Source organism: Portunus trituberculatus, chromosome 44 (assembly GCF_017591435.1).
Source record: "Portunus trituberculatus isolate SZX2019 chromosome 44, ASM1759143v1, whole genome shotgun sequence".
Lineage (NCBI taxonomy): Eukaryota > Metazoa > Arthropoda > Malacostraca > Decapoda > Portunidae > Portunus > Portunus trituberculatus.
Window position 1 is genome coordinate 21962840 of NC_059298.1, and position 17500 is coordinate 21980339.

The 17500-nt window shown below is 36.9% G+C and overlaps 1 protein-coding gene across 1 annotated transcript in view; it reads right to left on the reverse strand.

Moving 5' to 3' along the window:
- LOC123518657 (histone-lysine N-methyltransferase 2C-like) overlaps positions 1–17500 on the reverse strand; it is a gene marked incomplete in the record, with an annotated part of 371622 nt that overhangs the window by 267336 nt on the left and 86786 nt on the right. The window contains 2 exon segments of the mRNA XM_045279595.1: positions 8993–9129; positions 11935–12125. Of these exon segments, the coding sequence (XP_045135530.1) occupies positions 8993–9129; positions 11935–12125 (328 nt within the window).

Below are 17500 nucleotides of genomic sequence, written 5' to 3' on the forward strand. Positions count from 1 at the left end.
AGCCTTTTCATTTAACGTCCTCACTTTCCCAATTAGGATGGAGTTGGACAGCAATGACTGCTTTCCACTATTGATGATCTTATGCCAAATGTTCTTCTATTCCTAACAGATTCATATCCTCCGTCATACACTCCCACCCCCTTTTCTTTGGCCTTCCTACCAGCCATCAGCCTCCAACCCTCACCTCCTCTCCTCCACCTTGCTCAACACTCCTCCCTTCTCAAGTTTCTGAATTTAAGCCTTCTCTTCCTCAGCTTGACCAGGAGGTCTTTAACACCACACATCTCCACTATCTCATTGCTGAACTTCCCATCTTGTCACCTCACTCCTCTCACATATCTCAGTATCCTGTGGTCACAGCTACATAGAATATCTGTCAGTTTGTTTGTCAACGCCCATGTTTCCATTCCGTACAGAAGAGCAGATCTGACACAGGCTTCATATACCCTTCCCCTGATCCTCAGTTTTATGCTGCAATTTAACAATGAACTAGCAACTTTTTGCCATCTTCCCCATGCAGCTACTACTCTCACCCTTACTGCTCTCTCTGGACCCACTTCATAGTCTAATATATCTCTCAAGTAGCAAAACTGTTGTAGCTACCTCCTCCAACATATCTCCATTCACCTCCAATCTGATATTCTCGTTATCACCACCGCCACCATCACCACCGTCCTCCTCCTGCACACATCTTGGACATACAAAGTTTTGCGCCCCTCTGAGATTCCTCACACCTGAGCATTGATAAAATTACAAAAAATTACTTAAAATCTTAAGGACTTCTCTAACTGCAAATTACAACATAAGAACATCAGAAAATGAGGGAAGCTGCAAGGACCTGTCAGACCTACACATGGTGGTCCCTGTATAAACATACCTACCTAATTACATCTATCATTCCCACCCATAAATTTGTGTAGTCTTCCTTTAAAGCTCCCTCCCGATTACTGAATCCATTCCATTCATCAACTGCTGGATTAGAGAGCTAGTTCTTTCCTATTTCTTTCTTACTTCTTGCTCAAACCCATTATTTCTGATTCTATTATAACAAAAACTGTACAGCATAATCTAGATGCAACCTAACCAGTGCCTGATATAATTTTAATATTACTTCAGGACTATTACTTCTAACACTTAAAAAATTCAACCTGGCACCCTTTTTCTTTTATTTCTAGCCTCTATTCATTGCTTTCTTAAATGAAGATTGGAGGTAATTATAACTCCTAAATTCAAATCTTTTTCGTAAGCTGAACCTACAAGGGCCATAATTATCATGTACTTACTGTGTGGATTTCCTCTACCTACACTGAGTATTTTGCATTTGTTTACGTTAAACTGTATTTGGCATCTGGCTGTTCATTCGTTTATCCTATCCAAATCTGTCTGCAAAGCAATGGCATCCAAATCTAGCCTAATTAATCTATCTATTTTCATGTCATCTGCAAATTTATTAGTATTACTACTTAAGTCCACTACCCAAAAATCATTTATATATATTAGAAACAACAATGGCCCTAAAACTGATCCCTGTGGCATACTACTAATTACTTGACCCACTTGGAATTATAGTCGTTCATTGTAACTCTGCTGATTATCACCTAACCACAACTTAATCCAGCTTAATATTTTTCATCTATCCCTTGTGCCCTAACCTTTCTCAAAAGCTTCTGATGTGGTACCTTATCAAATACTTTACTAAAATTTAGGTATAGGATGTCATAATTATCGATCCCCATTACAAACTTTACTATAAAATCTTAACAAGTTTGTAAGACATGACTGTAAAGCCATGCTGAGCAAATTATCTAGTTATGTTTGTCTAAATGTTCCCTAATGTCTTTCACTATTATTGACTCCATTAATTTACTTTCAACTGAACTTCAGCTAACACATCTATAGTTACTTAGTTTTATCTCCTTTCTTAAATATGGATACAACATTGGCTTGCCCCCACTCGCTAGCCACCGCCGAAGCAGGAGGTCTGAGGATGGCTCGTCTCCGATTGTGGACAGGAAAGAGGAGAAAATACTTATGGTGTTTATAGGACCCGGGTATCTCTGAGTTAATGTCCTATTAATGTCCTACTGTCGTAAAGTGCAAAAAGTGGACCATTTTCAAGTGGGATATGGAGGGTGGTCCCTGAGCAGAGATTGTCCACGGTGTTTGTTTTGGACAAGACCAGCTGGTGATAAATACCACGATGTCCACTCCAGCCAGGGACTTTGAAGGTTTTGTTACCACTCCAAGAGGGCTTGAAAAATTTGACATGGATGCAAGAATCCAGGCATTAGAAAGTAAGTTTCTAAGCATTAGTTCCATAGAAGAAAAACTGGATAGAGTCTTAGCGGAAAATGAGTCCTTCAAAAAAGAAATCTATTTGTTAACGATAGAGAACAAAGAGTTGTTGAGGGAAAAAGTGGAAATGGAGAAAGAAAACAAACAGCTAAGGAAACAATGTGACGAGATGAAGGCTAAACTCCTCGAAATGGAGAAGAAAATATCTGAAGGGGACCTGGGGAAGGAGGAATGCCTTAACCTAATAGATGCTAAGATGAAAGAAGTGAAGCAAGAACACCAGGAAGTACAAAAGTCCTTTAGGAGATAGTGAAAAAGCAGGAAGAAGAAAATAAAGTGATTACACAGAGTGAAATGGTAAAGGCATTAAAGGAAAATGAGTATGTAGTGAGAGATATTGCTGAAAAAAAAATGCGTGATCATAACAGGATTGAGGGAGGAAACAAACAGGAACTGGCAAGATAGGAGAGATAAGGAAAATGACAGGATTAAGTCTTTACTGAATAAGATCTCAGAAGAGGAAGAGTGCCTATATGCTGAGGTAGAAGAAAGTGTTAGACTAGGAGCTTTTGAGGAAGGCAAAAGTAGACCATTGAAATTGAAATTAAAGTCTCAGGTGGCAGCTGAGGCCTTGCTGAGGAGGGCTTGGAAACTTAAGGACTCTGAGGAAACCAAAACAATTTACATAAGAAGAAATATGTCACAGGATGAACGGATGAAAATGAAAGAGCTTGTAACTGAAGTGAGAGAGGAATGACGAAAGAACCGAGGAGGAAAAGACCAAGTTTTTTTGGAGGATGAGAAATGGGAGGCTGAAGAAGTGGTGGATAAAACAGACGGAATAGACATTACACTGACAGAAACATGGAAGAAAGAGACTAGGAATGGAATTCAAGTGACTTACACGAATATAGATGGATTTCTGTCTAAGAGGCTAGAATGTATGGATTACCTAAGAAACAATGAACCGGACATAATGTGTGTGGTGGAAACAAAGTTAAGGCCCGAAATAAAGCTAGATTGGTTTGATGTAAAACACTACAAAGTATGGAGAAATAATAGAAAAATAAAGGAGGTGGTGGTATAATGGTTCTTACTAAGGAAGATCTGATAGTGAAGGAGGTGAACTATAGTAAGAGAAATGAGGAAGTGATAAGTATGCTTATAACAGATGGTAAGAGAGACATTAATATTATAACAGTATACATACCACCCAGAACCAGTGCTTGGGAATATGAACAGTATCAAATGGTGATGAGAAATACTCTAGACAGAATGAAGCAAGAACTCATCAGAAAGGATAGAGTGATGATAGTCGGGGACTTTAATTGTAAAGAAATAGTGTGGGAAGACTACGAAGTGGTGAACGGTGGTGAGTGGGCAGAGGAATTGTTAAAGGTAGCAACAAATAACTTGATGACACAGTGGGTGAGATCACCAACAAGGTGCAGGGGACAAGATGTTGCAGCAAGGTTGGATTTGGTATTTACCAGGGCATCTCTAAAAGAAGAAATTGAACATGAATGTCCCTTGGGGAAAAGCGATCATGATGTCCTAAGCTTTGAGCTGGATACGGAATTAAGCACAGATAAGATTGTGGAACACAGGGAGGAAAAATTAAATTATACTAGGGCAAATTATAACCATATGAGGGAGTTCTTTAATGAAATTGACTGGTCCGTGGTATACCAGGAAGGGATATGCAATTGAAATACGATAAATTTATGGATTTATATAACTCTGCTGTGAAAAGTTTGTGCCATATCACAGAAAGAGGACTTTAAATAATAAACAGTGGTTTAATAGAAATTGTGAAGAAGCAAAAAAGAACAAAGAAAAGGCATGGAAGAAACTTAAGAAAAACAGTGATGTATTATCAAGAGAAGTTTACAAAACAGCAAGGAATAGATATGTTGAAGTAAGGAGAACAGCACAAAAGGAATATGAACAGAGAGTGGTGGAAAACTGTGATAGTGACCCTAAAATGTTTTACAAATTCATAAATGGAAAACTAAATAAAAGGGAGGCAATAGAAAAGGTAAAAATGGGAAGAAGTATATGAGGATGCTGGAGATATAGCTGAAATTTTGAACGACAACTTTTGCAAAGTGTTTACAAAGGAGGAGCATTTTATAGGAGAAGGGCCTACGGAAATAAAGCAAATGCAGGACATCATGGTTACTAAAGAAGATGTAAGGAAAATTATAAGCAATTTGGATATTAATAAATCAATGGGGCCTGATGGCATATCTGGAAGGTTGCTAAAAGAATGTAAGGATCAATTGTTGAACCCTGTATTTGATATTGTGGAAACCTCCATACGAACAGGATTAGTCCCGAAAGAGTGGAAAAGAGCTGACATTGTGCCTATATATAAGAATGGTAGTAGAATGGAACCGTTAAATTATAGACCAGTATCGTTGACTAGTATATTGTGCAAGGTATGTGAAGAAGTAATTAAAGCTAAGTGGAGTGAGTATCTAGAAAGTGAAAACATTCTGAGTGAAAGGCAGTTTGGTTTCAGAAAAGGAAGATCGTGTATCCAATTTATTATGTTTTTATTCAAGAGTGACTGACATACTACAACATAGAGAGGGATGGGTGGATGCTATCTACCTGGACTTGAGAAAGGCCTTTGATAAAGTGCCACACAATAGACTGATGTGGAAACTAAAGAAGATTGGAGGAGTAAATGATAAACTAGCAAAATGGATGGAAAATTACTTAGTGGGAAGAGAAATGAGAACAGTGGTGAGAGGAAGGAAGTCCGAGTGGAAGAAGGTAACCAGTGGAGTTCCACAAGGGTCAGTGCTTGGTCCCATCATGTTTTTGATTTATGTTAATGATATGCCAGTAGGAATTGACAGTTACATGAATATGTTTTGGACGATACTAAAATTATGAGGAGAGTAAAGAATGTGGAAGATTGTAACAAGTTACAGGAAGATCTTGATAAAATATATGAGTGGAGTAAGAGTGGCAGATGGAATTTAATATAAACAAGAGCCATGTTATGAAAATGGGAAGAAGTAGATACAGACCAAACAGGGATTACAGGCTGGGTGATGAGAAAATTGAAGAGACCAATGAGGAGAAAGACTTAGGAGTAACCGTGCAAAACACTTTGTCACCGGAGAAACACATTAACAAGATATTTTGGAAAACATATAACATGCTTCAAAATATTGGCCTTGCATTCCACTACCTAGATGAAGGAATGATGAAGAAGATATTATGCACCTTAATAAGACCCCAGTTAGAATATGCAGCTTGTGTCTGGTCACCGCATATGAAGAAAAATGTGAAGAAGGTGGAAAGGGTACAGAGGCTGGCAACAAGGATGGTACCAGGACTCAGGAGTTAGACTATGAGGAAAGACTGAGGAAGCTGGGGCTGACCACACTAGAAGAGAGAAGAACAAGAGGAGACATGATAACTATGTATAAATTGAACAAGATTGACATACTGGACAGAGAGTTGATAAAGGTGACCACAAGTAATCATCTCCGAGGACATGGAAAAAAACTAATAAAGGACATCTGTCTAAATGACGTGAAAAAGTACAGTTTCCCGCATCGTAGTATTGATAAGTGGAATAAACTGAGCAGTGATGTCGTTGACGCGATGTGTGTCAATCAGATGAAAGAGAGATATGACAGGAGTGGCCAAGGAGGCAGGACACAGAGAGCTTAGCTCGGGCCCTGTAATACACAAATAGCTAAATACAAATAGGTAAATACATCATCAGTACCTCACCTCAGTCTAGTGATATCCTAAAGACCAATGCTAATAGCTCCCTAACAACCTTTTTGCATTCCTTAAGTACTCTCAGATATAGTATTTCAACAGGTCCTGGTGACAAATTTTTAGGTTAATTGTCTCCTGTTCAACCAACTCCTTAGTTATGTGAATATCTGTCAGTTTCTCATGCTTCTGTTCACTCTCAGGTATTTTTTGCATGTTTTTCCTGAGTGAAAACAGTTGAAAAATACTCATTCATGATTCTACTACTCTCCTCCCCAATATTAACCAGCTCCCAATTACTAAGAACCTTAAGGACTTCTCAAAAGTAAATTAAAAATATATATATCTTTCCTCTCTTAAGGCCACATTCACATTACTATAACAAAACGGAAGAAAAAAAGTCAATCATAATAAAACAAGTTAGCTCCTTATCAATGACACTCAGAACTTCTATTCCTAAAATTTTCACATTCATAATTACCATAATTATCCACACATGTAGCCAAATGGTACCACGATCCTCATGAAATGTACAAGCAATCTTAACCCGTAGCCTGCGAGTGTCATCGGTATAAAAAAAAAAAAATAAAAAAAAAATAAAAAAAAATGCAGGTGACGTACATTACGTGTCAGCAAATTTAAACAACCATAGAATATTCCCAATGCATTACCAAGCACTCAAATTTTGACAGAGTCATCCCTGAAAGTTACTAGTGCATGTGTAAATGCATGCACTCTAGCATGGCTTGCCTCATGACTTGCCATCCCACATGGGGAGTGGGCATGGCATAGAAAAAGGTTTGGCTCAGATACATTTGGGCTGACAGTGTGAAATTTTACATATACAACAGGTACTTTTTCTTTGGTTTTGTAACACAAGGACTCTGTTTCTGCAATAAAAACAATTAGCACAGACCCAGAGGCAGTGGCGATACATGTAATTAAAAATGGGGCCATAAGGAACGTGTTAATGATCACTCCGCTGCCATTGTACTTTAAATATTGAACAACATAATCTGTACCAACAACATTACCAGCTTTCATTCCCTTCCACCAACTCTTCCTTCCTCTTTTGTGATTATCAAATTCTTCTAGCAGAGTAAGACTGGGGTCAATCGAACACAGGGGGTGTAACAAACAGCACCCTTAGTGTCTGCCCTATTTATAAAATAGTTTCTCAATCAAGTCTAAAGAAGAACATGGGAGACTCCAAGATGGTGGTGGAACATTGTTGATATCGTTAGGGATTACCACACCAGCCAAGATTTTGGATATTTTTGGACTTCAATATTATCTTTTACACTAATGATATAGTAATTTGTGATTACCAAAACATTCTGATTGTAATGGTGATCCGAACAAGTGGTACCTTTTGGAAAAACTAATAAGTGGACCTTACCATTTCCTAAATTCTTATAAAAAATCCTCCAGAAAGGGCTGCACATATGGTTTGTTGTATTACTGCTATTTTTCATGAAGCTGTTTACCACATTTTTTGTTATTATTTTTTCCACTAATAGTACAGTTCACCCACACCTCACCCTATATGAATTAGTTTCTCCATCATTATTACAGGTAGAAAATCAGGCTTCACATCCCCTTTAATATTTTGAAATCACTCAAAATGTTCAGCCATCTCTTCCTATACTATCCTTGGCAGTCAATATACTGGTACCTTTAGCTCTCACACTCTAAGCCTCTCTTCTATTAAAGGTACGTACATTTACTTTTCACTACCATTCACTTTACAACTCTTCGTATCATATACCTCTTCCTTACATCCTACCATTATTATCACAATCAAGTACTACTTTTCTTCCAACCTTAAATGACTTTTTACTAATGCAATCTCCCAATTTTCTCGACATTTGCTTTCCTTTCTAATTCACTAATTATTACATAAACTTCCAGTCAAGTGCATACTTGAGTATTTACCTGACATATATAAACCCCCATGCACCTAGATATTCCAGGCTTCTATGCATTTATTAGAAAAGACAGGCTTCTAAATGTTTCTGTTACAAGCAGTCCTCTTCAGTTCTCTTTAATGTCCACACTCTTTTAATAACTCTAAACCCCCCCCCCCTCACATTTCTAAGCTTACAAGCTCCAACTTATAAAATATTTTCATAAGACAGATCTCTCAAATTAGGCAAAATTTTTGTTGCTTTTCTCTTTACTATTTCCAGTTTCCTTATACAATCTTTCATGAGTGACCATTGACCAAATATTGTCTCACTTAGTCATTTACTGACATTTATGACTCAGATACCTCATATTACTACCATTTCATATCAATTTAGCCACAATGTAAATGATATTACAGGATTTCTTTTCATGGCCTAGAACGGACTAATTTTCCAATGATTTCAATAATAAATAAGGATCCAGCTTCTGCCTATATCAGATTGCATCCTGGGTCAATGAGTGAACTAAGGATGTAATCTTGGATACCACTGTAATAATGATGTGTCACTGTAATAATGAAATGCACAATCTGTGATTGTGCATTTCCAAATTTTGCACGTTTCTTTTTATCATTAGGAATATTTCTTTTTTACTAATTTTCAATACTCCTTTATAATGTCTTTTTTCTTTCCTTCATGGCTTGGGAAGAATTTCCTCTTTTTCAGAACGCATCAACATAGTCATCCATTATGTTTCTCCTTTTGCTTTCCAAACCTAATTTCTACAATGTAATGCTTTCTTCACACTATTTATGGTCTTACCTTTATAACATAAAAGCATTGATTAAAAAAATTTGGTAATTTACCTTACAAACAAGAGAATGTGAATTTCATTTTAGCAACAAACTAAAGGTATCAATATGACTATCTATGCAAGATCTTTAAACAAAGACCTAGTACACCTTTATGTGTTGCTTAGTCTTTTCTGTTATCTTTAACTACATTACAAATTGTACAAAAATAACCAAATATCATAAGGAACATACTTGTTCGTGGTGACTGGCTTGGAGATGGAATTATACTGCTACAGCTGGTGCACACATATTCATAGGAATGATCAGCATTCCATTTTGCTTGGATAATACTAAGATCTGCATCAGCATCACACATGCTGTGAACATGCCTGAAAAACAAGAAATGTTTGTGTTTGTGTAATGAAATTATTGCCCCCCAAAAAATATATACCCACTTCATTAAAGGCAAAATAAATACATTCATCTAGCACCACTGATAGCGAGGGATGCAGTAGAACTCCAGAGGATTGCAGCCAACTGGCTCATAAAAGGGCAAGTAGGAAACATACTGAGCTAATTGTGATCACCATATAGCTATATAAGGAATTATGTCAGTTTTAGTATCAGCCCCAATCCACACTTGACGACTGTTTAAAGTTCATATACTTCAGTAACTTACACAAGACTAAATTTTTTCACCATTAAACTTAACAAGAAAAAGGCCTGATATACATGGAACAATTTCCACAGAACATTCAGATAAATAAGGCTTGTGGTTGCTTTTATTACTAAACATAATATTAATATTTCTGCCCAGAATCATGCCAAGTCTGTTCTTCAACTTGCCTAACACTCCTTCATAAATAGAAAATGTCAAAATCTTTCAAACTCAAACTCCCCTCGAGACTTCTGGCATCTAGCCAAAAACTTCTCAAATAACTTCTCTTTTTCTTCTTTCCCTCCTTTATCTCATCCTGATGGCACCACTGCCATCTCTTCTGTCTCTAAAGCTGAACTCTTCTCTCAAACGTTTGCTCACAACTCCACCTTGGATGATTCTGGGCTTGTCCCTCCCTCTCCTCCTCCCTCTGACTATTTCATGTCTACAATTAAAATTCTTCGTAACGATGTTTTCCATGCCCTTGCTGGCCAAAACCTTCGGAAGGCTTATGGTTCTGATGGGGTCCCTCCTATTGTTCTCAAAAACTGTGCTTCTGTGCTTGCACCTTGCCTGGCCAAACTCTTTCAACTTTGTCTATCTACTTCTACCTTTCCTTCCTGCTGGAAATTTGCCTACATTCAGTCTGTTCCTAAAAAGGGGTGGCCGTTCCAATCCCTCAAACTACTATATCTTTCCACATCCTTTCAGAGACGACAAACCCTTCAGGAAGTCAACAGATCACGCAGGGACGCCACAGAACACCTGACTTCCGATCTTTGTAAGATTTCCGATTGGGGCAGAAAGAATCTAGTAGTTTTCAATGCCTCAAAAACTTAATTCCTCCATCTATCAACTCTCCACACCCTTCCAGACAACTATCCCCTCTTCTTCAATGACTCTCAACTATCTCCCTCTTCCGAAATGATTTTCCTCGGTCTGTCCTTTGCTCGTAATCTTAACTGGAAACTTCACGTCTCATCTTTTGCTAAAACAGCTTCTGTGAAGTTAGGTGTTCTGAAGCGTCTCTGCAGGTTTTCTCGCCTCTCCAACTGCTTACTCTGTTCAAGGGCCTTATCCACCCTTGTTTGGAGTACTCTTCGAATGTTGGGGGGTGGGGGGACTCCATTCACACAGTTTTACTAAATAGTGTGGAATCTAAAGCTTTTCGTCTTATCAACTCCCCTCTTCTGACTAACTGTCTTCAGCCTCTTTCTCATCGCTGAAATGTTGCATCTCTTTCTACCTTTTATCACTATTTTCATGCTAACTGCTCTACTGATCTTGCTAACTGCATGCATACCTCCCCTCCTCCTTCGGTCTCGCTGCACAAGGCTTTCTTCTTTCTCTCATCCTTATTCTGTCCAACACCTCTAACACAAAAATTAACCAGTACTCTCAGTTATTCATACCTTTCACTGGTAAACTCTGGAACTTCCTCCCTGTATCTGTACGAGTATTTCCGACTTCCTGCAACTTGTCTTCTTTTAAGAGCGAGGTATCGAACATTTGCTCACCAAGTTTGGCTGACGCTTTCCCACATTTTAGAGAGCCAGCACCCAAGTGGACCATAAAAAAAAAAAAAAAAAAAATATATATATATATATATATATATATATATATATATATATATATATTTTCTTAACATTTTCATTTTTTTTGCCCTTGGCTGGCCCTCTCCCCTACATGGAAAATTGACACCTTTATGTTACTGAATTTAAAGCTAACAACCTATAGCCTACACATACTAGAATGGTCTGGCAAATCTAAACTGATGTGACATGTAACTTTCTGCTGTACTGCTGTTGCCTCTACAACTGTCAAACTGATCTCTGTTCCACCTGCCTCAGCTATTCATTGTTGAATGAAAATTTGGAAATATTAATTTACTTTATCATGATATTCTCTGTATGAATGTCTATTTGTCTGAGACATTTTAGAGAGACTTCCATTGTGGTAGATCTGAGTGCTGTGAATGTGATGACCTGACGTCATGCTGTGGAGATGTAGGTGGGGCACTGGGGTTACAGCTTCCATTTTCTTGACCTGGCTGTAACTGGCAACACTACACAAGCAGGCTATCACATGTTATACCAAATCTTCATATTTGCAAAAAAGAATGGATTATTCATAAAGAAATGGATAGCTTTAGTTAAGAATATATGAATACAGACTAAATTGCCTTAATTTACAGATGAAGAAAAAGAACAGGATGTTGAGGAAGGGGTGGTTTGCCAGAGGTAGCTACAATATACTTGAATGATTATACTATGTTGCATGTTGTAGTTTAGATTTGCCAGATCATAACACATCTAATGGATCTCTTCTTCCACTAAATATAACACTAACAGAGCTTATGATCCCTTTCCATCCAGGTGCAAAAGCTTGTTGTTTATCTCTCCAATTATTTTCTCCTCTTTATGTAAGTTCATAAGTGATCCATCATCATTATCTTGTTCATTATTATTTTCATATTCAATACATCCACTCAATATAATTCAATGGTGTATATCAAATTCTTGAAAAATTAACTTACCTCTGACACTTCGTGCACATGGCCATACTTTTCTGGGCTATTGCTCGATATGCCTTATGACAAATTGGACATGCAAAGCCTTTATTACGGAGTTGATAGCAGGAGTCACACACAGTGAAGTTGGAATGCCAGCGCGAAGAGAGACCATTGCCAGGAGTTCGAGACCCACAGTCACCACACACCCTGCATGTCTACAAAGATTGAATATTATTATCATTATTATTATTATTATTATTATTATTATATAATACCACACTTGTAAAAGCATTGTAGAAAGTGATGGGTTTCAAATTTCTCTACTGAGTAATCCCTAAATTCTCATGCTCCTACTGAATTATTTTGGACACTTGATTCACAGTATGACCCCAGGTTACAAAATATTGTATTGTAACCTAATATGCTATAGTGATCTGCATGTTAGAGTGGTGGAAAAGGAGAACAGAATGGAATGTTGTTGTGCAAGAGATTGTTAGAGTAGATCCCATGTGTTGTCCCATCATGAGAAAGTGAAGTATATTTGCTTGGGATGCACTGTGTGCGTGCTTATAATCATAGGAATAGGAGATTTCGATCTTATCCAACCTCATATCATTGCTATCTAGAATGGCATAATTCTTGAATCAAAATAGCTATTGCTATCTAGAATGGCATAATTCTTAAATTAAAATACCTATTACTCATCAAATATAATGTTTTGTCAAAAATAATACATTTCTGACATAATCCCACCGCTTAAAAAAAAAATAAATAACATGATTATAATAAGTTGGCTTCTAATCAATAGTAAAGTCTGTGGAGCCACTTGATAGGAATCAATGGTGACAGACAAACACCTGATATTCTTGTTATCATTGGGAAAATGCAATGTCTATTAGACATGCTCAACAAGGAACAGCTCACCAAGGGATAAGTGGTTGTAACCAAGAACCATTTGTCCTGATTCATGATGTCTCACTTCTGGGTTAACAGCAAGTTTTAAAACTTAATTTACATCTGCTTGAGTATTACTATTCTTACATGTGCCACTCAGGGCATAGCTGCAGTTGTTAGGTAAGGGAATAAATCATTCTTCTATTATTAGTAAGATGTTATTGTTTGATGCAATGTTAGGATATGCTAGTACCTATAAATCTCATATTTCTCTAACATAATTAATGTACCAAGTCCTTACTTAGTCTCCTATGAGCTGTCATTAAAATTTTTTTTTCACATTTACAGACTTTATGAAATAATCATTCCCAAACAGCTTTATCATATTACTGATTTGATTTGCTCCTATGATATTGACAATTATTTCAGGTTTTATTGCAGGCAAAGAAAACAGGAATATAAGTGTTTCCTGTTGAGTATTGACCTAGGAGGGCCCTTAATTTCATTATTTTTACCTCCCTAGCCTAATATGTATAGACTATATATTTTATCAAACATAATAGCCTATTTTTCAGCAATAAAGTGAGATTTCCTGTGTTGAAAAGCTTTCAATAAAGAAAAATAAAAGTGCAAAAGTGAACCAGTGATAACTGAATGAAATTTTTTTCTACAATAAAACCCAATAAATTTGAAATGGAAGATCTTCAACTTCTAAAACCAAATTGATATCCAGTTACTGTGACTCTTCTAAATAATAAATCCACTTGTAAAACAATCCTTCCACATTTTTGCAACAGCACTTGTTAGTCTTGTTAAAGATACCAATCTATAGCTCAGTGGTTTTTCTTTATTGTCCCCTTTGAAAACTGGTACTACATTGGCTCTTTTCTAGTCTAAAGATACCTTTTCCACTTTAAATAAACATACTATGATATAATGTATTATCTCTACCACCTGTTTGCTATATTCCCTGATTATTGAATTTGACACTCTATCTGGCCTTTGAGACTTACATCCTGATCCTTCATCATTTTCTAAACTTATTCAGTATCCACTTTAAATTCCTTCAACACTTTGTCATCATGTCATGCTCTTTCTCCTACAAAGCTGACATCTCTGATAAATACTGACTAGAACAATGTGTTCATTAATTCAGCCTGTGACACAGCATCTTCATAAATACTCATATACCTTACCTTTAATCTATCTATACTTTTTTTTTTCATGTTTCCATTTACATATACATAAAAGAACTACAAGTAATTCATACATTTGTAAACCATTTCTCTCATGATGCCTTTCCTCTTCTTTCAAGATTCAGACATACTCAATTCTTATAACTTTAAATTCTTCCCATTTCTTATATCTTCTCTTTTTCTCCATTTATTCCAAACTGTTTCTTTTTCTTCTCTTGCTAGTTTACATATTGTATTATACCAGTCTTCTTCATTTTCACTGTTAATTATGATCTTTAGCACATATCTACTGATCCCTACATTACAAATTTACAGAAAATGTATCCCACTTTTTCTACATATTTCTTGGCGTGAAAAGTTGTACCCAATCTGCGTCCGCAAAGAATTTCCTCTTGCAAATTTCACTTCTATTAAACTGTTGCCAAATTCATATTCAATTAACAGATGATCGCTTTTGACCAAAGGGGACTGATAATCTATTTCCTCAATTATGTCAAGTTCTTTTGTAAAGATTAGATTTAACCTTGATACCTCCTTATTCCCTTTAACTCTGATGCTTTCCCCAATCCACTATGTCAATGTTAGAAATTACTAAGGTTAGCACAGTATTTCTCAATAATTCTATTATTTCTGTAGTCCATACTTCCCAGCAGATTTCTTTGCAGTCCAGGTCTCCCATAAGAAGACTGACCTAGTTGAAAATCCAAATAATATAAAAAAAGTAAAAAATCGCATCTTTAGGCTGTGCTTCACAATGTATGTACAATAATTCATCAGACATAATTAAAAACTCATTAAATACACATTCAAATACACCTACTCATATTCAATCATTCTGCCAAGGTCACTGGAGGCATATAGCTATAGAAAAATATTCTTAAAATATAAATAAAAGTTTACAAGGAATAGCTTTCTTTACACTGGCTAAGGAAAATTTCCTCTTACAGCTTGACAAGAAAGAGCCAGTCACTTGCTAATACATATCATACTGGCTTAAAAAGAGAGAGAGTGATCCTCTCCCTTTCACCATTTTTTTATTATTTATTTTTTTATCTATTTTTTTCCAAGACAGGAGACAGAGAGAAGGGCGGGGGGCACTGGATTGCCAGTTCCCTTAAAGTTATTACGAGTACCCAAAAGTGCAGGACAAATGTCTTGAAACTTCCCTCTTAAAGAAAGCCAAGTTGTAGGAAGATGAAAATACAGAAGCAGGCAGGGAGTTCCAGAGTTTACAAGAGGAATATATGAATGATTGAACAGAATAGGGGTGAGAGGAAGAAAGCCTTGTGCAGCGAGGCCACAGGAGGAGGGAAAGCATGCAGTTCGGAAGATCAGTGAAGCAGTTAGTATGAAAATAGCGATAAAAGATAGCGAGAGATGCAACATTCCGGTGGTGAGAAAGAGGCTGAAGACAGTCAATCAGAAGAGGGGAGTTGATGAGATGAAAACCTTTTGATTACACCCTATCAAGCAAAATTGTAAGAGTGAAACTCCTCCCCCCAAACATGCGAAGAGTATTTGATACATGGACGGATAAGAGAGTTAGAAGTTGGAGGGGCAGGAAAAACCTAAGCTGTTTTAGCAAGAGATGAGATGTGAAGTTTCCAGTTTAGATTATGAGTAAAAGATAGACCAAGGATATTCAGTGTAGAAGAGGGGGGGACAGTTGAGTGTTATTGAAGAAGAGGGGATAGTTGTCCGGAAGGTTGTGTTGAGTTGATAGATGGAGGAATTGAATTTTTGAGGCATTGAACACTATTACGTTTTCTCTGCCTCAATCAAAAATCTTAGAAAGATCAGAAGCTAGGCGTTCTGTGGCATCCCTGCGTGATCTGTTGACATCCTGAAAAGTTGGTCATCTCTGAAAGGATGTGGAAAGATGTAGGGTGGTATCATCAGCGTAGGAGTGGATAGGGCAACAAGTTTGATTAAGATAATTAATGAATAATACCGAGTGGGTGACAGGGCAGAACCCTGAGGAACACCACTTTTAGTTCATTTAGGAGATGAACAGTGGCTATCTATCACAGCTGCAATTGAATGGTCAGAAAGGAAACTTGAGATAAAGTTGCAGAGAAGGATAGAAATTGTAGGAGGGCAGTTTGAAAATCAAAGATCTGTGCTAGACTCCATCAAAAGCTTTTGATATGTCTAACATAACAGCAAAAGTTTCACCAAAATCTCTAAAAGAATATGACCAAGACTCAGTAAGGAAAGCCAGATCACCAGTAGAATGACCTTGAAGGAAGCCATACTGGCAATCAGATAGAAGGTTGTGAAGTGACAGATATTTAAGAATCTTCCTATTAAGGATAGATTCAAAATCTTTAAGACACAAAGAGATTTAAGCTATAGGAAGGTAGTTTGAAAGATTAGAAAAGTCACCCTTTTTAGGAACAGGTTGAATATAGGCAAACTTCCAGCATGAATGAAATGTAGAAGTTGACAGACATAGTTGAAAGAGTTTGGTCAGGCAAGGTGCAAGCACGGAAGCACAGTTTTTGAGAACAATAGAAGGGACTCCATCAGGTCCATAAGCCTTTTGAGGGTTTAGGCCAGCAAGGGCATGGAAAATATCATTATAAAGAACTTTAATTGTAGGCATGAAATAGTCAAAGGGAGGGGCAAGCCCAGAATCATCCAAGGTGGAGTTGTTAGCAAAGGTTTGAGAGAAGAGTTCAGCTTTAGAGACAGATGTGATGGCAGTGGTGCCATCAGTATGAAATAAAGGAGGGAAAGATGAAGAAGTAAAGTTATTGGAGATGTTTTTGGCCAAATGCCAGAAGTCTCATGGGGAAAACTCTTAGCATTCACTCACTCCCCACTTTTTGTTCTCTTTCACCATGATAGGTAAGAGGAAGTCTTACCTTATCCATAGAAGCAAAGTACAGAATAAAACAAACATCACATTAAGTGGCATCTCACAATAAAGGACCTTGCAGGAACAGATTTCACTCAATAATGGATTAGTCAGGTCAGACACTAACCAATTTTTTGGGGAATGTCATGTTTTTTTTTTCCCCCTCCTCCTCCCCCACGAATCCATACTTCCCAAGTGGTTGTGCAGAGGAATACACAAATAACATGATAAACAAGCCCAAAAAGGTATGTTATATAATATTTTAACTTCTTTTGTTCGTCTATGATTTACAAAGCTTGTAATAAGGTGGTGAGTGGCAACTGTTTGTCTTTTGAATATATTTCCTAAGATTAAGCTTTGTGTATTCTTTGGGTGGTAGCTTTAATAGAATTTTCTTATATTCTTTAGTTTGCTTGTTTGTTTGTTTTATTTTGTGAGTTACTGTGATAATAATATTGTCTTGTCATGCTTGAAAAGCTAATATATGGTAATTTTGTTTATGTGTAACGAGATCGTTAACACTTTGTCTATTTTTCTGGACCATTCCTTCAGCTGTATTAAAATTTGTTGTCGTGGTCAATAAAATTGAATTGAATTGAATTGTGGCTCACCAGAGTGACACTTATGGTGATTTGTGGTC